The sequence below is a fragment of the Hirundo rustica genome, chromosome 6, assembly GCF_015227805.2.
Source record: "Hirundo rustica isolate bHirRus1 chromosome 6, bHirRus1.pri.v3, whole genome shotgun sequence".
Taxonomy (NCBI): domain Eukaryota; kingdom Metazoa; phylum Chordata; class Aves; order Passeriformes; family Hirundinidae; genus Hirundo; species Hirundo rustica.
In genome coordinates this window covers 39,751,984-39,778,249 of record NC_053455.1, presented here as the reverse complement: position 1 = coordinate 39,778,249, position 26,266 = coordinate 39,751,984, and the positions used below count along the sequence as shown (strand labels likewise).

Genomic DNA, 26,266 nt, shown 5'->3' with positions numbered 1-26,266 from the left:
TAGAGCCCTGAGCAATGTAGCTGTCCCCTTTGAATTACGGTAGGACACACAATTTCCACAGGTTGTTTTTCTACCACATGAAGTCATTCAAGAGTCATAAAAGCATAGAGCTGTAAATCAGTCTCCTGCAAATATAACAGAAAACAGCCAATTTTTTTTTTTTTTTTTTTTTTTTTTTTTTTTTTTTTTTTTTTTTAAGTGTTGGAAGAGTCTTTGCTGGCCTTTAGATTTTAGCATTTCTGGTGTAAGTACCACATCTTTAGGATTCTCTCTATGTCCATGAAGGATTGCAACCTTGTAGAAAACAACAAAAAAACCAAAAGCCCCCCAAAATAAAAGTCTAGGTGTTCTCATGCTGTCTACAGGAACTACAATTTTACAAAAAAATGAACATAATCATGAGCATTGATAATACTGCACCTTCTCAAGTATCAACTGGCTAGTAGGCTAAACCCTGCACATGCCTTGTTCATAGGATACCTATGGCCTAATTTCTTCCATACATTTAGTGCCAATAAAAATCAGAAAGCCAAGGATTCTAGGGAAATTAATCCATGGATAGGACTGAGCATGTTCATGTAAGACATGTACAGCAGGTTTCATTTTGCTCTTGAAGCGTACAGACAGCTTCTGCAATCATTAAATCATAGTCCTAAAGAGTGTAGGAAAATCAGAAGAAAACTGAGACCCACTTGTTACTTCTAAGCAATAGGAAAATGCTCTAAAAGCCTAAGATTGATCCCAGGTTAGATAAAAAAACAACTTAATTTTTTAAAGGAAGATTTTCTAGTGAATAGTTTAAAGAGGATAATGGTAAGTTCTATATCATGGATCAACACAAGAACCTGTTCTTTACCTGGAATCTTGGGCATAAGTAGCTTTTACTACTGTGGCTTAGTACCAAGGTCTGGCTCAATCTCATTATATACTAGCATATATTATTTCTATATTTTATACATTTTATAAATTACTAGCATGTATTTTCTTATTTTAACAACTGGATGCATTAACTCTGTCTTCCTGATGATGAAGTTCAACATGCACCTAAGCGAACCTAAGCTTCTACTCCTGCTGGAAGGGATAGGCTCATTCCTCTTTCTCCTTTCCCATCACTTGCTGGTGGCCACATGGCTCTGAACTGCCCCTGTATCAGCTCTGGCACCTGGCAGGCCTCTTGCTGAGAAAATTCAACTTTTTCCCTGGGCTAGTGAATTGCACTGGCTCTCAGAAATATGTGATGAAAGCTCATGCAAAGGAAGCTGTGGAAGAGCACAGCCAGATGCAGGGAAGAAGGAAGGAGGTGGGTAAGGACAGCAGATTCACCCCTCCTCAGCAGAGAAAAACTGTTAGACAGGCTTAAGTAGCTCCCTGCTTAATATGTTTTAATCCTTAAGGTCCAGGATATATGCAAGGCAATGTCATAGGATTAGTGATCCTCCTAATCAAAAGCAGGTTCAGCTTTACCTGCTGTACTTGCACCCTGCCTGCTGTGATGGTTTGTGAATGCTCTGGTATCAGACACATTTAAGACAGAACTTTTGGCATCCTTACTATCCAAGCAGGCAGATGAATTCAGGTTACTCACAAACCTACTCCTTCCACTGATGCTGTTTACGACCTCCCAGATGGGATCCCAGGACATTGTCAGGAAAGGACCCTGGAAGTCTTTGTGTCTGACATGACATGATAGCAAAACCAGACAGGGTAACTGAAGAATGCACAGAATTACAACAGTTTGGCTCAGACAGGAAGCAACTGGCTTCAGCCTGCATTGCCTCTCCCAACCTTTGAGAATACGAGCAGACACAAGGGAAGGGTGCTGCTGCAGGTGAGCTGTCTCCACAAACAAGATGTTTTGCACTCTACAAAAAGAGCATGGCTGCAAACAGCAGACTTAGGTGACTCCTGTTGACAACAGGTAAAAAAGAGCCAGTTTATGATGTGAAAAAACAAAGACTGAAAGAGATTTAGTGAGATTTGGCTGGAACAACCTATGTCCAACTCAGGACAAATATACTGGAGAGCTAAGCAGACTGACCTAAAAAGATTTGTTGGGGGAGTGCTGCAAGAGAGAACAAGGAGAGAGGATTAGCATTGTGATTGAGCAGGAAGCTAGTTTTGAAATACTCAGGTAGGAAGGAAAAGATTCAGCTGCAGCTGATACGAAGAATGAAGTAATTTGTTCTGGAGGTAGCCCGGACAGTTCAGATGAACTGGGAAGAGGGTCCATTACTGGCAAAGCTTGTAGCATCCTATTTTGAGCAAGCTAAAGGTTTTTTAAAAAGTCAAATCTTTTAGACAGTGTGATTGTTTTCCTGCACTTTGTTCTTGAGCCCTCTTATCAATAAACCACTTGCCAGATTAACAAAAACAGAAAATAAATTTATACAGAACTGCCCCAATTCTACCCCCAGAATCCAGAGTCTGTTTATACAAATGTTAATCATTCTCTAGTCTCTTTCAAATGCCCCATAATTACCCTTTAGTATGAAATGTTTCATGTGGCAGCATTACTTCAGCTTTGAGTGAGCGTTACTCAGGGCACCCTGAGCTGTGCCAAAGGTACAGTCCAAGGCTATCATTTGGCGTGCTTATGTGGCTAACATGGCACATCCACAAACTGAAAAATTCAAACTTTCATTAGAAACATAGAGAAGGTTTTCAGCTCTCATGGTTGTAAAGAAAACATTCCAATATGGGAAGAGTTTAACTGATGCAGTGTGATATTCCTGAATCCGCAGAAAATCTGAAACATGACTGAAGTTTGATGTTTTCCCTTTAGGAACATAAACACTATATCTAATGCAACACTAAAGACAATGTTAACTCTTTAATTTCTTGTTTTAAGTCTAGAATGGGACTTTGAATGTGGTTTGGGCTTAAAGAATTCAGAGTTCCTAAAGTGCAAGAACAGCAAACAGTAAGAAAGGAGAAGCAGCCACAACTTCTGGCAATATTTCCAGAAGCAGAAAAAGAAGATAGAAGATGACAAACAAGAATCTGGTTTAAATTTTCCAGTACATAGTTGACTACAGGAACCAGATGGTGATTTAAATGGACAATCAATTTTTTCCATGCAACGTTCTTTAACACTTACAAAGATAAATCCATGCATATTCCAAAACACGTATAATCCTAAAGATATGCTCAGCTCAATGAGTATGATCTCTAAGGACATTCAGCTGTTTCCAAAGGACACAGGCCTAGTTTTGTGGACTACAGTATGAGAATGGATTACTACCCATCATGTTTCAGAGGCATAGCAAACCCAGACCAAAGCAACATAAGACAGATAAATGGCTTTAAAGACAGATAAACTAGAAAACTAGAAATAAAGTAGCATTTCAGAGTGAAAGTAACTTATAACTGAAATGCCGTAACATTTGACATGTTTTGTATGTGTCCACTATGAAATAATTTTTTCCCTTCACTATAATGTTACTAAAGACATAACTAGCAGATCTCCCCAGCTATAGGTGACTTAGCCTGCTTCTATCTTGTCCAACAGTTGACTTTTCCTCACTTTGAGAAGTTTTCAGTCACTCGTGTAGAAAATAATCAATCCAATGCCAGAGCTAATAGGTCTTGTAAACAATAAGGAGAAAACATTGCAGTTGAAGTTCTGGCCATCTGGGGGGCAGACTGCTCAACCACTTGAAACAGGACCCACAGCACTCTTAGTAGTGAAGTACAGGAATGCCAGCAACACTTCACTGAAGGGGACCATCAACATTTCCCCAAGCGCTCAAACAGCAGCAGTAATCTTTAGACAAGATGTGGATCAGCCTCTACTCAAGAAAACAAGTTGTCATTAAGCTTAAGATCTTCAAAACAACTGAAGAATTCATGGCTACACATCACGAGATGGGCAGAGTAAATGGGCAGGTGGTCTGCAGCTGTATCTCATTCAGTTTAGGACCTTACATAGAACCCCTCCTCCCTCGGATATGTACTAAGACTAGTGACAATATGGCCAGTCTTCAATTTTGGTGTTTGGTGTTTGGTTGGTATTTCCCTTCTGCTTTGGGAGCCCCAAGAAATACAGTTAGCTGGCAGACAGCTCCTCCGTGTCATGTACACAGGGCCAGGGAGGAGAAGAAAGATACGACATTGACCTAAAACAAAAAGGAGGTAGAGGACAAGGATGAACTGCGGAAATGCTGCAGATTGCTGCAGCAATGTAAGATCAAAGATTTCCTTGATTTCAGGTTTCTTTCTAGACAACCTTTCCAGGAAACATCAGTGAAAGGTTCCAATGAACCAGTGCTGGTAGAATCAGATATTTTCAAATATGTGTTCATATGGCACAAGGTGGCATGTAAAAGCACGAGGTGCAACAGTCAACAATTTTCTGAGAACAATGAATAAAATACGAACATTTTGGACTTTCCTCTCGCAGTGACTTCTTTGGAAGAACAGTGCAGCTGCTACAAGCACCCAATGGAAGAGAGACAAATCATTTCAGCATAATCTATATCATGACTAGGGATAGCCTTGTGTGTCTCACAAGGCTTCCTGACGCTGCTCCACATCAACTCTTGAATACTCCACTGCAAAGTTTTGAACAGTTAACTGTACCTTCACCAACAGCTGTCACCACAGCAGGCATTCTGATACTGCTTCTCTGAAACACATCCATCACGAGCCTAGCCATAGAAGAGACAAGTTCAGGCATGTGAAGAATGGAGAATTCCACATGCCACTAAGAGTGCCACCAGTATGCAATTACACAAATTGTAATTTTGTGTAATTGAGTCAGTTCTCTGTGGTTAAAAATCAAGAAGCTGGTTGTGGTCCACAAAGCACTGAAGGATCTAGAACATCTTTCTCTGTGCACTTGTGTTCACCTGGAACCATTTGACTACCTGACATAAACATGCATCTTCCAAGAACTGAAAGCCACCAGCAGGCCTGGCCTTTCTTTTACTTTACTGCACAGTATATGTACTAGAAGTTTACACACAGGCTATGCAGTTGTCCTATGCAGTTTAATCCCAAGTACCCAGCCTGTGGGCTAGTTTTCTCCAATTTTCTTTCACAAATTATAATGCCTAAAAGAACTGCCTGAAAGGAAAGGGCATTGTTTTTAGGAGCCCCCGAGTCAACAGTTAAAGTCTCTACTCATAAAAATAAACATAATATTTGGACCCGTGCTTGGGCAGTGTTGTTCAGTCATGTAAAATGTTCTTAAACGCACCAATATTGAGTCTCTTTTATGAGTGTGAAAACTTAAAAAGAGAATGAACCTCAAACAAAGCAAATCTATAAGACAACTGGCTGGAGAAAGGTAATCTGGTTAATGACAAGACTGAAGAAGTCATCATTAGTTATTTAGAAGGAAATGCAGTGGAGCATGTAAGCTTCACAGAGAATGCTTGGAGCCCATTACAATATCAATGAGTTAGATTAATGATTGTAAATGACCACCACTACAGAACCGGTCTGAATACAGAACAGAATGAATGCACTAAGAGAAACCTGAAACAACAAGGCATCCAACTGCCCCTTTTAAGGGTGTGCTTTTGGCTGAGGTTCTGTAATGTCCCTTGATTTTAACTCTTAAAATACTCTAGTGAGCTATGTGTCCAAAAAATATTTTTTTTAAGATTGAAAAGAGAGAGAGAAAATGTTAGTTTTCTCTGTATTTCACATGGAGAAATACATATTTATAAGCATTTAACATAGGGCGCTTTTTTTTGTTTTTGTTCTTTTGTTGTTGTTGTTCTTTTTGGGGGGGTTGGGGTTTTTTGTTTGTTTTGTTTGTTTGTTTTTAATTAAACAAAGCCTTTTAAAAAAAATGTTTCTTTAAAAAAGTTCTAAACTTTTCCATTAATCCTGAAAGTTTTTTATAGACATCATGCATATTTGTCAGAGTTTAACTTAAATGCCACCTGTTTTACAGCTAAATAAACTTCCATGGACCATTTACCATGCACCACAATTTAAGAATATTTTGCTGGAAGAAAGTTCAGGCAAATGTCCTAAATATTGAAGCATGATGCCCTAACACTGATGCTATGCATATATTATGGTAATCAGAGAAGTGTACGAAACTAGACAAAAGAGCAAGTTGTTGCAGACAGAGAAAAGGACACTTTCATGTTGTTGCACAGTGCTTCTAGAGGGGAATAAAAGGCCATCTACTGGAAGATAAGTGCAGAGAGGAATCCATACGGTAATCCTGACTTGTTCAAAGTGAAAACAGAACTCATTTGTGCAATCCTTTTCAGCCTCATAACAAGGTCAGGCTCTTCAAGATCTTTGTAAGGATCTTTATAGCAGGAGCAATAAAAAGGAATATCACTTAACTGATTAGTTATGAGATGATAACTTAGCATAGTGAGCAAATTATTTTTACTAGATATGATATGCAAGTGATTTCTTCTAAAGGAAGCATGAACAGTTTTCTGTAGAATCCTGGATGCATTGCTGCTGTGATGCAGGCTACTGAGAAGACAACAACAAAAAAAGAGAAACAAAACACCATCTCGGAAAGATGTAGGACTGTCCTTAGTTGGAACAGAAGATGGCAGGGGTACTAAAACTCCACAGTTCCTGCTGACTAACCCATTAATAGCAACAGTCAGTGAGACAGGCCATCCACAGTGAATAGCACTGTATTAACCTCTACTAGCAGATGGGGTCTCAGCTACATTGCTCTAACACAACTGTACTCTTTGTGGTTTCACTTAGAATTTTTCATCTCCCAAGCAACAATATCCTGACTGTTCAGCAAAAAACCACCATGGAAATGCAAGTATGGTAAACCCTCAGAGGAGGAGTGAGATGAAAGCTGCTCTTTAAGCATCTCCAGCCATTGAAGACTTCGAACACACATGTTCCTTTTATTTCCTGCAACATTTGCCCTTTTTTTCCCGTTCGATGTTAAGACTTATGGAGCAAGTCTGAAAATCAGATGGCGCAAATCGTCCAGCAATATAGCTGTAAGAAGTACTTAAATGTAATGTATTTCAGCATGTGTTCTTGACTCAAAGGAAATGTGCTGCATCTTTCAAAGCAAAGCTTGAAAGCTGAGGTCCTATTTGCTCCCTGCAATTAGAAATATTTCTTAATACTGCCCTGATGGGAAAAAAATTGCTTCCTGGTGTTTCTGGCAAAAGAACTCTACATCAATTCACTGTATCAGATGTAGCTATGTTTTAGTAGTACTTCATGTGAAGTGGATGGTAAAAAAGGGGATGCTGTACCAGTGTATTAATTCCTACTCCTTTCACTTTCATGCCACGTTTAAAGGTAGCATCCATCCTTTCAGTTGTCTTTCACATGAGTTATCTTCTGTCTGGATCTGTTTCAGGCTTTGCTGTGCCAAGTCTCCACCTACATATGCAGTAGTACTGAGGGCTCCAAAACTAGTAGCGCTAGCTCTTGAGAGATTCAAGATCAAATGAAATTATTAACACATAGGGGATCCAAAAGGAAAGCAAAAAATATCCTATCTCTAAGAATCCTCAGATATTCAGCAGAAAAATACAAGAGACAGTTCCTCACTTACTAGAAAAATACAGAAAGTGGCTCTTTGGAGGGGAGAACATGGGTTCATGTGCCAAAACAAGACTTAACTGATCCTGGAACTTGAAACAGGAAGAATAGGGGCCTTTAGGATTCATGCTTGTGGGCAACAAACAATAATGAAGTTCAAGGTTTCTAAATTATCTCCACTAAATGGGATATGTTTGGAAAGTCACTTTGCATGACATGTTTATCAAAGGAAAAAACAAATCTTCTCACTATTTACTTTTGTGCTTTCCTTTTAGGAGGATGTTTTCTGGGGTTTGGTAAAGAACAAACAGATGAGTGCTACAAAGGGAAATAGACTGAGAGCCTTTATGTGTACATCTCATTTTCACTTGCAGCTTTGTATACACAGCTGTGACCAGAACAGACTTTTGCTGAATGAAGGACACACAGTTCTGCAGCCAGGGCCACAGCAAAAGGAAGATGATCATTACTCGCTTTGCAGTTAAGGTTTGAAATAAAAATCAGTGAATTATTTGGAAATTTGATTAGCTTTTCTTCTGATTTCCTTTTCTTTTTGAACTGCTGTCTGAATCACTCTGAAGTCTTTCCATGAACACTGCATGGATTTGAAAGCTTTCAGAGCTAGACAGATTAGATTCTAATTTCAATGTCTGTGTAAAAATGTTAACTATTCTAGATATTAAGAAGAAGCACTGAAAATACTTTCTATTATACGTATTAGGAAACAAAAAGAAAACCATAAAACTGCTAGAAGTGTCTTGTATAGCAGGAATATGCGGAGATGCAGGAGCAAATTTGCTGCTGCAGTAATGTGCCTTCAGATGCAAAACAGGAATAGGGACAGAAGAGTCCTGACTAGATAATATAAATTATTCTCCTTCTTTTCAGTATTTTAGTATTTCTAAGTGTGAATACTACTGGCCACCAACACAAGATTAGTGATATATCACCAAATAGCCATATCTGACTCCAAAAATGCCCAAAAGCTGTAAGAAAAAAAAAAAAAGAAAAAAAGAAAGAAAAAAAGAAAGAAAGAAAAAAAAAAAGATTAATTAAGGAATAAATTTAAGCAGGCAAAATAGTATCTAGAATGTTTAAGCAGAAAAAGTATTTATGATTTTCTCAAAAGCATGACGATGTCCAGCTCAGTGATTGTCATATTTGCCACAGATTAAACACATAGCTGCACATAGGATGTTTGGGATCCAGACATATTTTCTCCCCTGCCTAGGAATACAGAAGAACATAATGGTCTAATTATTCAGGTTTAGGCATTTTAAAACAGGTTAAAAGTTGATATGTAACATTATAAACAGAGATCTGTAATTCTTTTACAAACTTGGCTATCATGGCCTACAAGCATTAATGGTTATAGAAAACATGGCATGAATGAACAATCTAGAGAATTGAAAAGGTATGAAAAGACCAAAATTGATACTGGCCTCAGAAATCTGGTATAGCAGTTACAAGACACTAGTACATTTGTAGGGTTCAGGTAGAAAAGCCACATCACTTTTCTATGCAGAGATTGAAAACATACCTAAGAAACAGAGTACTTACTTTGTGGACACTCTCAATTCACCAAAAATGTAGAGATCCCTTGGAGAAAGAAAACGGTTACCTGTCAGGGAAAACACTGTGATTTGTGATAGAAATACAAACTAACACAGAGAAGTGAAATAAAAAAGTGACTGGAGAAGTTCTACATGATCCTTAGGTGGAAGATGACAGTGTTCCTTATAAACAATCCTACATAACATTCGCTTTCAACACTTTTCTCTAGGGAGACTTGGAGAACCTAGCACTGGTATCTCAGAGGGAATGTACATTTCAGTCACACCAGCTAGAGGATTCTAATTTAGGAAAAGGGACTGCAGAATCAGGAACACAGCAAACAATAAGAAAAATCGTAATGACTTCATCCTGCATCAGGTCTGACACTGAAGAATACCTGATATTACACAAGGAAAGGTCAGAGGTTCAGCCAGTGTGGTAATTGTGACACTGCTTATTTCCCACTGTGCATCTGGCTATACTGGTGTGTTGCACACAGTAGAGGTCTTGCCATTTCATAAGACAATGAATGCAGTGCTTTCTTGCTCTGAACATTAGCTAGAGCTGAAGTAGAACAATAATGCAAAGAAACTTCTTTCCTCCTGTTTACCTAAGACAGGCACAGTCTCCTCCTCTACTCTTAAATTATGTTCCCCCAGACTTTTCACTTTGGAAGCAGAAGGCCTTGGGTCACTCTGCTGTCACAGAATGAAAAAGGAATTAGAGTACCTAATGTATTCAGGGACCTAGAGATACACTGCTGCCTGTTCAGTATAGAACATCCACAGGACAGAGTCAAGCATTTAAGTCATGCATTTACCCAACACTAGCTAGATCCTTCCACTATGGGTCTGGTCTCAAAATGCTGAAAATTTTCTTCATTAATTTGACTGTGTAGATTATTGCTGAAAGCCTAAATTAAACATTATTGCTAACTGAATAGATGAGAAACAAATGAACCGAATCCTCAATGAAAAGATCTAAAAGCACAGCAAAGCAGACAGTCACTAGTGTTCTGAACAAAACCTCTGTCTATTAAAATAGTTAGTATTTAAATTTTTAAAATTTAAGGACATATGTGTTTCTATTTCTAGGCTTTTCCTTGTCTGTTCTAAGACAGATCATCCTGTGAAATTGGAGCCCAACATTAACTGTACAGAAGGAAGGTCTTTAAGTGATAGTACATGATACCACATTTAACAGTGTTCCTGTGCCAGTCTGCATAATGAGTGGGGGATGAAAAGCAATCGTTTTTCTTCATGTACAGCTCAGTGAGGACAGTTCCAAGCCTGCCACACAAAACTGCTTTAATAATGCAATCCAGTGCCTTTGATTTGAGGAATACGCAAAAGAATAAACAACCTATTAATCTAAATTTTCTCGTTTGCCTGAAAGTACAAAGCAGCAATGAACAAACCTCTTGGCTACATTAAGTGTACTGAAATGCAAAAGTGCTTCTTTTCTCACCCTACAGTTACTCAGGAAAAAGAAGGGGTAGACAAGAGGGGAAGAAGAGAATAGGCAAGGGAAGCAGAAATGGTTTTAATATAAACTGTTCAGTTAAAACACAGGGCACAACAAATTCTGAAGGAGGGCTTTCAAGTATTGCCACACGAAGGCACTTCAATACAAGTGGGTATGCTCAGAAGATGAGTGCTAGAGATAGCACTACTCAGTAAAGAGAAAGAATCCTCAGGCTAACCAGCTCTGAATTGAGCTGGTAGTGTCAAGACTAAGGAACCACTGGTAATAGCCTGAATAATGTTTTCAGTGGTTTTGTTTGTTTTGGGAAGCTTCAATACAAAATACAGGGGAACACCTTGATTAATGTTAGTCTCCTGACTGTCTGCAGTGGTGTGTTTTGCTGTGTTATTCTAATGTACTCATAGTCAGCAGAGGTGCTTTCATTATCCATCCACTAATTTTAACATCTGAAACAGAATTATTCTAGAAACACTGTCAGTCTGACTCAGTCCAAGTCTGCTGTGCCCAAGCACTGTGAGTGTGGTTGGAGGATATGTTTAGGCATTTGGCTAAGCAATTTTGGCAAACATTCTTGGTTCCCCTAGAGCCTTTTTCACAGTTTGAGAAGGGCAGAGATATATTAAAGTTGCTTGTCAAAGCAACTTCATTACATCTATGGTCTGAGTAAAACGTGCATAGTTTTGTTCAAACCCTTTTCTGTATGTATAGCAAATTATAACATGGATCAGAGAGTTAGGAAAAAGAATAAAGCTACTTCATTGGCTGTAGCACCAGCGGGCTTTAGGAAAAAAATAGAAAAAATATTCTGACAACTTTGGAATGAACAGAAGAATGACGAACTGAAAAAATGCCAGTAGCTATACCATAGAGGATTTAATATCTATCAGTTAAGCATCCATAATACTTTTTTTATGGAAAGTTCAGGAAAACACTAGAAATGCCTGCAACCAGGATGTTTTCAGTAAAATGCTAAGTGAGCCAATAAACAAGTCATCTTTCTGCTTTGGCTCCCACTCTTCCACATGCAGTTAAAACCAGACAAGACAAATTCAACAAGCTGTTGATAGCTTATGTTACAATTGCAAACAAGAGATCCAAAGTTATATATAAATAGTTTTCTGAGGAAAAGAAGTTTGATGGTATTAAGAGCAGGTCTGGCCTACCAGGTCACTTTGGTGCTGTGTTCACTCCACAGCCAACTGCACCCCCACAAAGAAGGGGAAGAAAATCAGGAAGAGAGAAGAAAGCACTCCTTCTTGCACTGTGCCAACCTAGCAGTCCTTATCTGGCCACAGGCTCAGCTGCCTTTCTTGGGAAGAAGCAGTTTCCTTGCAAGCCACCTTGCAGCACAGCTGACCGCAGGACTCCCAGGCAAACGCTTTTCTCCAGTGTCTGAAAGCAATGCATCACCCTCTTCAGAATGCAATCCAGAAACACCCCTACCTCCAAAGCACACAGGAGAGAATGACAGACAAATGCTTTATAAATGATAGTACCTGCAATTAGAAAATGTGACTGAAATCCATAATGTTCCTGTTGAAAAAAAAGAAGTCAATGCCAGTGCAAAAGCAGGAAATTAATCTCCTGGAGAGTAAGCTTAACTATCTCCTGCATCACACAATTCTAAATCATTAAGGAAATAGCTTATGGTTATTAGAGCTAGAGCATTAAAGGGATAAATCATTCTGAATTTATCTACTGAAGAATCTCTTACAGGAGTAAAATCTTGAACTAAAGTTAGTGAATAAGTGTCAGGTGCCTCCAATTATATCCTCCAGTAGCCACCGTGTGAAGAAATTTAAGGTCATTCTAATTAAGGACAAATGAATCTTTAACCAGTCACTTTAGCACTCAGCAGTGGTGTATGAGCCACTATTTTGTAGCATCAGAGACTGCATTTTATTAAACAGCACTGGAACATCCCTTGCTCTGGGCAAAAAAGTCATTAGTGCAGCTAGTTCCACCCCCTCTTATGCATTTATGTATTTGACTTGGAAAGGTGCATCTTCTTTAAAAGTGCCATGTTTGCCTTAAGGTATTCCAGACAAGACAATTTTCTTTCCTAGTAATGGGAGTTCATATCCTTTTGAAGTTTTGGAGTTTGTTGGTTTGGGTGGATTTTTTTCAAGAGTTACTCATGACTATCAGGTGGTTGAAATTAATTTTGAAATTACCAGATTAGATTTCTCTGCAGAGAGTGGGTTATTAATAGCTAAAGAGTTCAAAATTCTGAAAATCCACCCACAGTTGAATTGACATGCCAACATAATGCTTCTTTGCCTTTGCTGTCAGCTTCTATCATTTAGAAGACTTATTATTCAGCTTTATATATGGCAGACATCATTACAGCAAACCACTCTAACTTGAGTAAACTGAAAACTGAAAAACCTGCTTTTGGATCTTCACAGTTTAAAAAAATCTTACTTTCCACTCAATAGAATGAGCAGAGATAAATCTATTTATAGAAAATAACCCTTTTAGAAACTTTATGGCATGGCCTAAGCACTGAATTTTTCATCTTATGTTACAAATTCCTGTATCTGAAACTAAAATTTTCCCGTTTACTCCTTCAGATGCTTTGGAAGTCATGCAAAGAATAAAACAAAGCTTTGTCCAAGTTGTTACCTAATTTTATGCACAAGTTGTAATATGAACAAAGAACCACCTGCTATTGAATTCGTCCAGTACATGGAATACATGTCAGTACATGGAGTAAGAAGGCTGTTAGTATTCATCAATTATTTCAGTAATGTAAGACCTTGATTATCTAAAAAAAAAACTCAAGGAAAAGCCATTTAAAAACATGACAGTAATACAACATTGCAAATGTCAAAAATGCTAAAATCAGCAACGTGCAGAAAAGCCTGTACCTCAAGTCTGTATAAATTATATCAACACTTCCTCCATTATGCAAATACTATTTCGAAGCATGCTGTTATAGATTTTCTCCTAGTTTCTTCTAAATATTTATCATTCTTGCATACTTCATACAGTTTTCATTGTCACAGTGCTGCCAAACATCTTTATTGACACATTTTTGTATTATACTTTATTTGGATGAAGTATCACACATTTCCTTGTGAGGGGAAGAGGAGGGGCAGGGACTGATCTCTTCTCTCTGGTGACCAGTGATAGGACCCAAGGGAATGGCCTGAAGTTGTGTCAGGGGAGGTTTAGGTTGGATATTAGGAAAAGATTCTTCACCCAGAGGGTGGCTGGGCACTGGAACAGGCTCCCAGGGAAGTGGTCACAGCACCAGCCTGACAGAGTTCAGGAGGTTTGGACAATACACTTGGACACATGGTGTGACTTCTGGGGTTGATCCTGTGCAGGGCCAGGAGTGGGACTCAACGATCCTTATGGGTCCCTTCTAACTCAGCATATTCTGTGATATATTCCTTTCCAAAAGGTGCACAGCCTACCCAAGATGAAATTCAGATACTGGGAGAGATTAAGTTCTCTGCCAAACATTGACAATATTTTAACTACCTTTCTGTTATACTTCAAGTGGAAGATTCAAGTAAAATTCATCTAATATTAGCATAAATATCTTTCTTAGATTCCTAAGCAGTATAAAAATAAACAATACAATATTAAAAAAAAAGCATCTGACAGCAGCAAATAATACTGAGAAGCCAGGAATTTGCAGAAAACTGGGAAGAGAAACAAAATGAAGCTGGTAAAAAAAGAATCAGGGGAAAAAAAGAGAAAGATAATGATATGCATATCAGGGGAAAATTGTAGTAATGATAGTCCTCTTGACATTTTGCTACATGGGGGGAAAAATAAGGTAGTGTTCAGAAAAAGCATGTGCTTTTAATCTGATACATATCATCCTTCTTTTTCTGCAGAATCCAAAACATTTTCCATTTCAATGATAATTTGAGAGGATGTCAGTAGTGGAGTGGTACTTAACATATTAAAAAATTAAAAGCAGATGTTCATAATTTCTGTGAGAATTTTTAAGAGGGTTGGCTGACAAGCCCTCAGCACTACTGAGAAGTGATCTGAGAAGTGATTTTCAAAGCCTGAAACACCTGAGACATTTTACAGACCTAGAAAAAAGCTGAAGTCACTTCAGCACTTAAAAATTCTAAGACTGGGGCTTACTTGGCGTGAAGTGCCTACCCCACAAGAGCACACAGTATATTGATGAGAGCAAGGGTGGGGTCAAAATAACACTCAAAGTACTGCCACCAGTTGAGATAACCTGGGCACCTGTGCCATGGCCACTTCGATAGCAGTCCCAAACAAAATATTCAAACAGGAAATATTGCATTTTATCAGTAAGTAACTGATAGCTATGAAACATGAAGAAAAGTTTCTTGGTGAATTAAGCAATCTTTTCAAAGGGGAACACAAGTCTAGGTGTAAAAAAGCATCAAAAAACAGGTTTTCTGAGATATTACACTTCATACAAACAATGCTGTGATCAAAAATTTTGAGTTACTCAAAACAACAAGTAGCTACATTAACTGTTACATCTCAAAATTAGGATGAGGAATCACTACTTAGGAGATGTACTTCTCTTGTGATCCCCAAGAATACCTCCTCAGTTCTGCATTTTAAAGCGGTTTTTCAATTAATGACCTAGAAGGGAAACATCTATGAGTAACATACAAACTGAGGAAACTAAAATTTTAAAAGGAGTGAGTAGTAAGATGGAAAAACCTCATGGGCATAGTTGGCTCACATGTAACTTAGAGCCTTATATGTGAGACACTGGATCTAGAAGTAACGAATGCAGAGGGGCATATCCCTCCAGCCAGGTAAATAGTTTCTGAAAAGACAGGTAAAGAAGGTGGTCATGAGAAATGCTCAGAAAAATGCAATGGAGTGAATAATATGGTCCTGAGATGAGTGAACACAGCAATGTCAAGTAGAGAGGCTCAGTTACCAGCATTTGACCAATCTAAAATACCCACAGCTTTGGAATGATGGTTGAGTTGAAAAGGAGTCAGAAGTGCTGCAGGAATGATCATGTGCTTACAAAACAAAACATACCTCAGAGAGAGAGGGTCAAGGTGATCATTTACTTAGCTTTGAAAAGAATATGGAATTGACTTTAACACAAGATTAAAACCCTATAATTTTCATAAAGTTAAAAAAAATCAGGTGAAGATAATCACACTGTTAAAGAGTGCCACAAGTTGAGATTGTAGTAGGGTACTCAGAGAATCTGATTTTACAGGCCCCCAAAGAGAGGTTTCGGTTCAAAATCAAGCATGTCCTAGTAAAATCTGACCTCCAACAAAACACACAAGTTACCAACAAACAATCTTCCTCCTCTGTCAGGACAATTTCTTTCTCACCTGGCCCTTCTATGTTCCCAAGCCACCGTCCTCTCAGCAGCAGCAGCAGCAGCAGCGTGGAGCGTACACAAGGGCCAGCCCACCGCATGTCTGCAGAACAGCTACACATGGCTCAGCCTTCCCGAGGAAGGTGTCCCAGAGCAGGCGGCTTGAGGAGCGCTCCTTCCCATGAAAACTCAGTACTTCATGGGCACCGGGCTGCAGGCCAGCCTAATTGCTCTGGCAGCACGGGCAGCTGACTGCTTCCTCCCGCTATTTTTCCCAGGGGCCCTTCGGCCCCTTCAGGCTCACATGACTTAATCAAACCTGAATGCCCTTCTGGAAGATATGCAAATTATTTTACAGTCAGACAAAAGTGTTTTGGCTCAATACTGGTGTTACTAAGTGAAGTTTAATGATGTGCTATACAGGTCAAACTTCATGGCCTAATGGTACTTTCTGGCTATAAATGCAACAAGTGTATTACTCCCTAAAGGAGGTTTTAAAGCAAAATATTAATATATTCGGTACATTACCTACTTAGATTAAACTAAATATCAATACAAAACAATATGACCTGTATTTTAAGGTCAGGTTTGTCAGCGCTGGGATTATTGCACTTAGGAACTGTTGGCAGTTTGAGTTCAGCCATGGGTGCAGAGTACCACACTCAGCATTCCACCCCTCTGTGACCTTGCACTGGCACATTTCAATGTGCTGTGCTGGGAGAAAACTAACTCAAGCAGCAGAAGTACTGAATAGTTTGCTGCCAGTTTAGCATGCTGAGACAGAGCAGCACAAGATGGAACAAGTGCTGGAGCTGCCATGAGAAGGATGCAAGAAGGCAGGACCTCACTAGCCAGCAATTAGATCAGGTTATGCTGACATGGTACTGCAGATTTAATTAAGGCATTAGTAAAGTCTCAGACGCATTCAATTCTGCGAAGACAACACCTTCAGTTTCCAATTTATCTTAAGCATATGACCAGAATAAGTCTCTTTTTCCTGTCTAGCCCTTACCACAAGAAACTGAATCATTAGGATATCTTAAATGCTGAGCCTTTTTCCAGTGCAAAGTAGAATAAACCAACCATAAATGTTTCATAGCCATGTGAAGCACGGTGGTTTGGTTTTAAAGCCATTTTAAAAAATGATTGTGAAGAAAGAAAAATTATATTGCTTCCAAGGTAATGAAAGTACAACTTCTAAAATAACAGGTTTGCACTTGCAGTATTCCTGAGCAACCCATTTGCACTGTGGGGTGAAACATACAGTCCTGTGTATTTCCTTTATTTACATTAAAGATACAGTGTGGGATCATAACATGCATAACTGGCAACAGCACTTAACTGAATACTGGACAACTCTACAGGACACAGACACGTACCTTCTTGGTTCTCTTTCATCTGGTAAGACCAACTGAAAAAAACCAAGGACACGAGAGGTAAAGCTAAGATAAGGATAGTGTCAGTTGTTCTCATTATAATAAGGCTTCTGGGATAAACTGCCAAGCATTTAACTGGATGCAGGGTCCAGTTCTTTCTAAACAATAATGGTATTTCTTATCCAGTCAGCATGTCCTTGCATATGTTACTAGAATTAATACTACACAGAACTCAAAATAGTTTGTTGTTTACTTACAATCACCCTTCTCAAACACTAAGTGACACCAGCTTTTCAGAGGGAGAAATTGCTTTTCTTGCCAATGCATCTTTGGCAGACTGTGCCCTCAAAATAGAAGATTTCAGGGAGGACTGAAGCAAATGAGAGGGAATGCACGGGAGGATAGCATGATACGAGAAGAATGCTTGCAATTTTACATGGAGAAAACCCAGCTGCCAATTATTCAGACGTTTGAACTCGCACAGATCGCTGCTGTTCCATCAACAAAAGGTATACACTTTGATACTCAGTGGCCAGGGAACAGGTGCTCCTCTGTGCCCTAACCTGCTTATGCACTTATCATCAAAAATGGCTGCATTAACAAATACTGCAATACATTATGCTTTGTCCCACTCCCTAAAATCATCTCTATTAAAACACCTTCACCTCCATGTTAGACAAAGCCTACAGAGACGATGTAGTTTCTGGGCAGCCTCTTCAAACTCACCTGTGACTCAGGTAAAACATTGTCGAATTGTGACTTTTCAACAAGCAAAAATTCAAAATACTTTAGAACTTTGAAACTCCTACAAAACCAGTGAACTAATTTGCCTTTCTTTTGTTGTCTTGCAGGCTGCTGTCATGGTGCTTGTGACCCTTTCCAAATCACTCAACACTACTTGGAAGCAAGGGGATTGCATGGAACAGTTTTATCAGAATTTATCTATTCAGCGCATCTAAAGCCTGCAACAATGTGCATGCACAAAGCAACTGAACTATCACAATGTTTTAGTGATCCCTAGATGTCTTCTGGCTCTCAGGCATGGAAGTTACATGCTAAAACTGTAGAAGATAACCAAAAGATATTTTGTAGAGGTACCATCCAGACCAGGCTAAAACTGCAGAACACAGTATCCCTCCAGGTTTTCACCTGAACCTTAACGTAACTGGAAAAAATTATAATTACACATGCAGAAATGGGAGAACAAATTCTGCAACAACTTTCAAAGATATTAAGTCTAGTAGAATTTGAAGTAGTTCACTTAAAGCCGAAACTGAATTCTGTGAAAAGTCCCCCAATTGATTCCCAGCTCATCCCACTGAGCTAATCCAATGTCAAGATTTCAGAGAAATCATTATGAAAGTGATCCGAGTTAAAAATAAGCTTTAAAAAAAATCAGTACAAGTAGTAAAATGATAAAAGAACAATGTACTGAGTATATCTGGAGGATTCCTCAGTTAGCAAAGGGAAAATAAATTCTTGTGTAGAAAAACTGACAGCCTATGTGCTGCTCTGAGTGCATTCAAGTCCCAAGAAGTTCTGCATTGCACTTCCAATTACAGCACATGGGAGTCAGTCTCAGAGGCTTAATTAAAGGTATGTTCTGTGAGAAGTTTTCCTTAACAATTCTTTCTCAGTGTGGTCACTTTTGCTTATTTGGTTTTGTTTCTCCTCAAAATCATCAAAGAAGATAAATAAAATGCTATTTTTTCTTTAAGGCTCAAGGATAATATTATCTGTCAAATCTGTATTTACCTTGAAACCATTTTAAGTTCAAAGTGATCTGAACAAGGTTCCTGAAGAGCAGAAAAGTCACTTCTGGATACCTCAATAACTGAAAACTGCAGTATTTTGAAGAAAACTCTCTTGATATTTTCTTTAAATTATCTCTTCTGCAGAGGTTCAATCTATTTAAGGGTTTTTTTTGTTTTTGTTTTTTTCTTGTATGTCTTTATTTATTTTGCTTGTATTTCCTCACAAAGCTACTATAGTCTGAAAATAAGATTTTAGAATAACTTCTGGCTATAACTTGAACAATCAGGTTGTAAGGAATATGTTTGTTGATACAATTAACTCCTTAAGGATTCAGGCTACTCTACAATCAATTGTCACTTCACTCCAGTCTCAAAATGAACACTGCTGTGTAACTTTAGGAGTCATGTAAATTCCTTTTGCTATGGTGCGTGTAAAAGATATTAAAAGACAAATAAATTATTTTCTAAGGTGAGTCAACTTAGTAGCAAGCAAATATCCAGCATTTTGAGGCTGCTTGAGATATTAGATTAACACTTACTTAAGCTTCTTCTAAAAATGCCTTAGAGTCATTGTTTAGAACTGACATAACAGTGAGGTCTCTGCCCTGCAGAGGAGTCATAAGTGAGTAAAAAGTAAAATTCTTCTCTAACAGTATCTCCATTACATTAAAAATTCTCACAACAATAAAAGGTAATTAAGACAGATTTGCTTGTATGATGACACTTTCCTAATCTGACTTTTTACATTTTCTATATGTTCAGTTTGTACCAATTAGAAACAAACAAATATTCACAAATTAAGTATTAAACGTGTTTGACCAACACCTAGTTTTAATTAAACATTTAGCAAATGTTCAAATACAAAGAGAGAAGAAAAGGCAAAGGAGCAAATGTTAACCATTGGGCCAAGAAGAAAGGTACACCTCACACTCTTCTGAAACTATTCCAGGTCTAAAAGACTTCAAGATGATTCTGTACATTGTGTGTGACAATCCTGTGCAACCAAACCACAACAAACAGAGCCTCCACTTTCATATTTACTATCTGCAGGTTTGGTTAGTTTTCACATGAATAGATATAACTCTTGAAATCCAGTTCTATCATAAAGCCTTTCCTCCCTTCCTCCAGAATTGATTTTAATATCACCAAAGAACTGTTAAAAGGCAGGAAAATTCCCATAGGAAAAAACTTTGAGTCTGAACCGGGGGAGGAAAGAAGAAAGACTGATATTAAAGCCTTTTTTATGTTAAAGAGTTTTAATTTCAAGTGTTTATAATATTTTACTCTTTTTCCTGCATTCAAAAAAGAGTTATTTTAATGGAAAGAAGCTGCAAGTTTAAATGCATCTGTCTAAAATTAACTGTTTATCACTAACAAAATAGTGAGAGTTCATTAAGGCCTTGATTTGATCAAATTTGATCTATACAGATAGCTAAATACTCTTAGTTTTACCAGTCCAGCCAACACTTGTATGTCCAAAGAATACTTAATTCAATCCAACAGGTGTAACTCCAGGTTATAAATAGAAAAATGAAGGTACAGTTAGATTAAGGGATTTGCCAAAGATACGGATTAACAGGATTAGGATTCAGGAGTTGCCAGTTTGAATTTCTTTGCTTATCCAATATTTGTTCCAGCAAAGTACAAGGACAGCAGCGAACAGAGGAAAATGCTGACAGCTTCCACTTGGCACCAAGGGAAAAAAAGTTCAAACCCCTATTCAGTATCAGCTGTCTGACTAGGAATTGCCTTTATGTACACCCAAAGCATGTCTGTTATCAGAAATAATATTTTGAGTACACAAGAACTAATTTAATTTATTTTAAATCCACGTAAGACCTTGTAAAACAAAGCTCCGGGCTCTGTGTGTGTATAGGAATGTACCAGATATATTCTTCTAACAGAGAAAGACAAAATAAATAACAAACAAAGCTTGCAGTAGCTGTATTACTTCTTTAAAAACTGCTTCCCTTAGCAGCTCTGCTTATTTGCTGCATCTGTGTATTGGATTTGCATGGCAAGGTTTTGGGTGGTGGGTGAAGATGCAGGGATGGTTTGTGTGAGAAGTTTTAAGCAGCTTCACCTCCAGGTGTGACAGAGCCAATGCCAGCCTGGACCAAGATCAACCCATCACTGGTCAAGGCTGAGCCCATCAGTGACAGCAGTAATGCCTCTGGGATAAGATATTTAGGAAGCAGTAAAAACCCCAAACCCCAAACTGCAGAGCTGCAGCTGGTGAGAGAAGTGAGACTACGTGAGAGAAACAGCTCTCATACAAAAGTCAGTGCACAAGGAAGGGTAGGAGGTGCTCCAGACATCAGAGCAGAAATACCCCTGTAGCTCTGGTGGGGCAAGGAGGTACAGAAATCCAGAGGGAGGTTGAGCCTAGGAAGAAGAGAGGGCTGGCTGGAAGGTGTTTTTAGGATCTGGTTTTCTCTTTATCCTTGATTATCTTGATTTCATAGGTAATAAATTCAATTAATTTCTACAAGTTGTGTCAGTTTTGCCTGTGGCAGTAACTGGTGACTGATCTCTCCCCATCCTCATCCTAACCTACAAGCCTTTAGTTATATTTTTGTCTTGATTCTCCAGCTAAAGAGGGGAAGTGAGAAAGCAGCCTTGGTGGGTACCTGGCATCCAGTAATGGTCAATCCACCACAATCTGCTAAAGCTAGCAGTGTTTACTTACCAAGAAACAGATAAAGAACATTTTACTAGTCATTTTTTTCTTCAATATTAGTTCTGCAAGATACCTTAGCTGGGGTTCAAAGGAAATACTTGAAGAGATTACAAATTCAATTTCAGTGACCATTGATTTGTTTCTTACCTCCTCTAGTCTCATAAGATTTAATATACTATTCACTTCCTTTTGCTTTGCTTAGGAGATACTTTAGATACAAAAGCTGAGGAAGATTTAGAAGCGACAAAAAGCATCATGGAATAAAAAAAACTTTCCTAAAATGTATTCATGAACTTTACAGAATAGTGAGTGCCAGAATAAATTAACACAGCATCATTAGAAAGACAAATTTTATTACGGGTTTAACATACTCATCTGGAAAAAAGAAAATGTTTGAAATGTAATTTTTATACTGCCTTTCCTCAAGCTCCAAACTTAGAGCCTCAGTGAAAAGGCTGCTCTACCTAAACTCCTAGTGTAAACAACAGGAGGATAGTGACCAGAAGCCCATCTGAACTATTCAAAACTGCCCTATGGATCAGACTCTCTGCTGACTACCAAAGAAGTGCACTAGATTTCCAGTTTGGGCATCAAACTTGGATACTCACAGGACAAGACCTGATGGACACAATCTGCGACAAGGGACAAGCTCCAGCAGGTATTCTTTAGTTTTGGCTTTAGCTGCACCACACACATACTCAACTTTCCCATGGAGCAGCCTCTTCAGAGCAAATACCAAAATCCCACTTTGCTGCGTTTGAGACCCAGAGTTCAGCTTTAAAGCCTGTTTTTCCAGATAAATAGCAAGACATGACATAGCTAGATCAGGTTCTAAGCTTAATTGTTTTACTCTTTAAATGAAAGAACTCAGAAGACGGCCCTTCACAGAACAGATATGTTTAAGAAATCTTTCACTAGACATTGAATGCAACTGACCTAGTAGACTGGACCTAAAGGGAAAGAAGAGCCTGCTATTTTATAAGGTGGTCCCTTGAAGAACAACATGCTTGAACAAGATTCCACTAAAAGTTAGTACTTTGAAGCTAAGCAAAAACAACAAAAGACAGCAATCTCTGTATAAAAGGGAAATAGTCTGAATTTACAATGAGGGAAGATGAATAAAGAATATACTTCAGCATATAAAGCAGTTTCTATTTTGAGCTCCTTCAAAAGGGAAGAACTCTTGCCATTTTTACTTTAGAAGACAGCAACTTCCGTACACCAAGATTGGCTTTTAAGTGATACAGTTACCATCTAAGCACCAGACTGCTCCTGAGCCAAGGCACATTCAGACAGGGTACACATTGGTATTGCACACACATGAAATAACCTTCCCTTCCTGAAGAGTAAAGAATTGCCAGGAAAATAATACTGAGCATGTGCTTCTACAACAGAGACAATGAACTTGATGACATATGTTAATTAAACTGATTTCTCTCTTGCTCTAAAGACTCTGTTTGAGAAAAGCATGTAGCAAAGGGGGCTATAACATCAAACTTGAAAACAACTACAAATACATCTTACATCATCCCACATAGCTCATGCACAGTGACCTACTATTCTGAGTAAGAAGAGTACTCTCAAAACATTTAAAACAGAAAAAAAGATGACAGATTCTTACAAACAATTTATGTAGACAACGTTGCTTCATACTAACATGTTTTCTTACTTGTTTCATGGTAAAACAATCCTGTACCTGTAAAAAATACATCTTTAGTATATAAAATTGCTGTAGTATATCAAAAGGCCAAACATCTTGAACTCTGACTATGCGAACGTCAGCTAATTACTTCATTTCCCTGTCTCACTTTCTGGAACAGTGAAGTGAGAATAGTATTGTCAATAATTCTGGGAAGCTTCATTCCTTAATGTCTATAAAATACCTGGAGATCCTTAGAGAGAGCAGGTACAGAAAAGTGTTATCAATAATCATCATTCTGAAATTAAGACATCACATTTGAGGTCCTGTCCATCACAGAAGAAAGCCATGAAACACTTATCAGCACCTTAAGGACAATTACACTTGCTCAGTCATTTCAAGGGTTTGATAAAAGAAGTTTCCAATCAAAGTAGACAGAAAAAATTAAATTCTTTCAGGAATAAGCTGCAATATTAACTGCTTGCTATCCTAATCATGTTAACCAGAATTTGCTTTGCATTGTAACTTTTCACAGCACTCCTATCCCTCTGCCACTGGCAGCAGGATGAAGAAATAACTAATAGCATCATGGGGAATGGGGATGAGAAAGAGGAAATAAAGAAAAAGCTTTCTTTCTGACATCAGATAGTGATGCAGAGACAGCTTCACGCCAAAAGCACTGACAGCTTGACTTTTTTTCAGATAATGTTTAAATTACCCTGGGAATTATATAAGGGAAATTTGACTGAAGAGTAGAGGAGCACTTTGAATATGCAATACCTTAACTCCAGCAGAAAGAGTAGGGAGAAAAGTAGCAACAGGTAAACAGATACCATAGCTGGAAGGAAACAAATATTTGACCCACAGATGATCAAAACAGAGATAAATAATAAAAAAACGGGCAGGTAAAGAGCTGACTAGAGAAAGGGATGAATATAGTTTACAATGGAGTTTGTCCTACAACACAAAGGAACTAAAGGGAATGAGTTAAAATTCTATTCAGGACAATATTGCCTTTCCTGACACCTCTCCCTATCCACTATGAAAATTAACACTAGTAACATTTTGAAACCTCACGCAGTTGCATTTCCAAACAGAAGGGAAAAAAAAAATCTTTTCAAATGTTCAGTTTCCTTTAGGTTTATTGTGTACTCCATGTACTCTCCAGCTGCCCTATCTGATGCTATGGCTTCTTCTGCTGAGAAACACCAGGTTACTGCATTACAAACATTACCCAAGTTCTACTGGAGAATCTGTACAAATCCATTAAATTAGCTGAAGTAAATTTTGACCGTTTCTGGGTCTGAACCTTAATGCAGGAAAACCTCAGAGAATACAAGATTTGACAAGTATCTGTGCAAGCACTAGAATTAGCAAAGCTTTTATCCTACAGATTTTTGGGTTTTGGCTAAGTGACATTGCAGTCTAGGAAAGTGTAAACTTCTGTGTAAGCTTCTCCTGTGCTTGAAGCATTTCTAAGGTCTTTTTCTTGATACCTGAAAAACCATTTTATAAAAGTTTCAGAAATGCATCTACCTGGAAATTAGAAGGACCACAGCCCTGGATTTCAGGAGAGCAGACTTTAATGACTTCAGAGATCTCCTTGGAAGAATCCTATGGGATATGGCTCTAAAGAGAAAAAGGGGTCAAGAAGAGATGGATATTTAAGTATCTCTTCATACAAGAAAAAGAAAGGTCCATTTTTCCAACAGAAGTTATGAGATTCATGCTTAGTAGGAGCACAGAATGCAAATCCCTCTCAGATCAGCTTATGAAGGAAGGTATCACAGACTGCATATTACCACAATCACATCCTGTGGCAAATTCAAAACAGATCAAGCTTAACTTATAAATATTACCGAGTACATTTCATAACTCATTTGCAGATTACAGGTTTTCCATAGCAGTACCTTATCCCCATTTCACAGAGTAGTAGGAGCATATCAAAGTACTAATCATGCATGCAGATCACTTCTACTGATACTCATCTAGGATCCTTGAAAGGAGCATTACAAAGTATAAGCCAATAATCCTTTTCATCATATACAACAACTTTATACATGATCATATTGATTTAAACCAGACATAGAGATGTTTACTGAGATAAGGATGCAAGAAATTCTGTACTTCATTCAACATCACACTTTAGTCAAACATGGACATACTGAATGGAACCAAGGCCTCAAATAAAGTGAGAAGTAGGGACTTCATGAAAGGTTTTAATTTTATAGGATTGAATTATTTTACCTAACAAGAAAAGGCTTACTGGAAGAGTTCAGAAACAGAAATTCAGTCAGTCCTTTTAATAACACAGGGAAAAATCAGTTCCTCCAAAGAAATAATTGGCACCCCCAAGCTTATTTTATCAAAATAACTGAATGTAAAGTTTTTGCGAGTATAAGTAATAAATGAAGTGGAAGAACAGGGGGGCTAGAAATTATAGTTGTGCAAATTCTCAATGACCAAACAAACCAAAAAACCAAACTCTTATAGATATAGGTCAGATCTGCTCAATCCAATGAGAGATACGTATTGTAGAGTCAGGAGCACACTACATAAATCAGATGGGTTAATTTAGGAAAGCTGGAAGTGAATGTGTAGTGATGGAAACTATAAATAAGAAGACAATGAGAGAGAAAAAGCTGAAGAAGAACATGAAGAACAAGAACAGAAGACACAAAAATTATTTGTCCAGAGATTTTTTGTGCAGCTGGACAAAGAGGTATTTATCTCTTCACTTCAAAGGATAACTTCTATTACCAAGGCTACATCAAAAACTTAATTGCATGTGTGTAAAGGAGAGTCCTTACTCTTCTGTTTATGCTAAAGATACATTCCTCCTTCACAGTCTTCTTAGACTGCATCTACACTGCTCACAGCAGCTCAACACAGAGATGTCAGAGTTTCTTCCACAGAAATGAGTGCAGACACACCATAACAACCCTCCCCATATGTCAGCTGATCTGCTGAGACAGATCA

General features: G+C 38.2%; 1 protein-coding gene across 2 annotated transcripts in view; it reads right to left on the bottom strand.

Annotated features, from left to right (window-relative positions):
* CSTPP1 (centriolar satellite-associated tubulin polyglutamylase complex regulator 1) overlaps positions 1-26,266 on the bottom strand; it is a 78,990-nt gene that overhangs the window by 19,567 nt on the left and 33,157 nt on the right. The window contains exon 1 of one of the 2 annotated variants that reach the window (XM_040066730.2): positions 15,852-16,075. The exons of the other annotated variant lie outside the window; for it this stretch is intronic. Coding sequence (XP_039922664.1) covers positions 15,852-15,960 — 109 coding nt within the window. The 5' untranslated portion in view covers positions 15,961-16,075. Of the gene's footprint in view, positions 1-15,851; positions 16,076-26,266 lie in introns of those variants that run through there. 2 annotated transcript variants of the gene reach the window in all.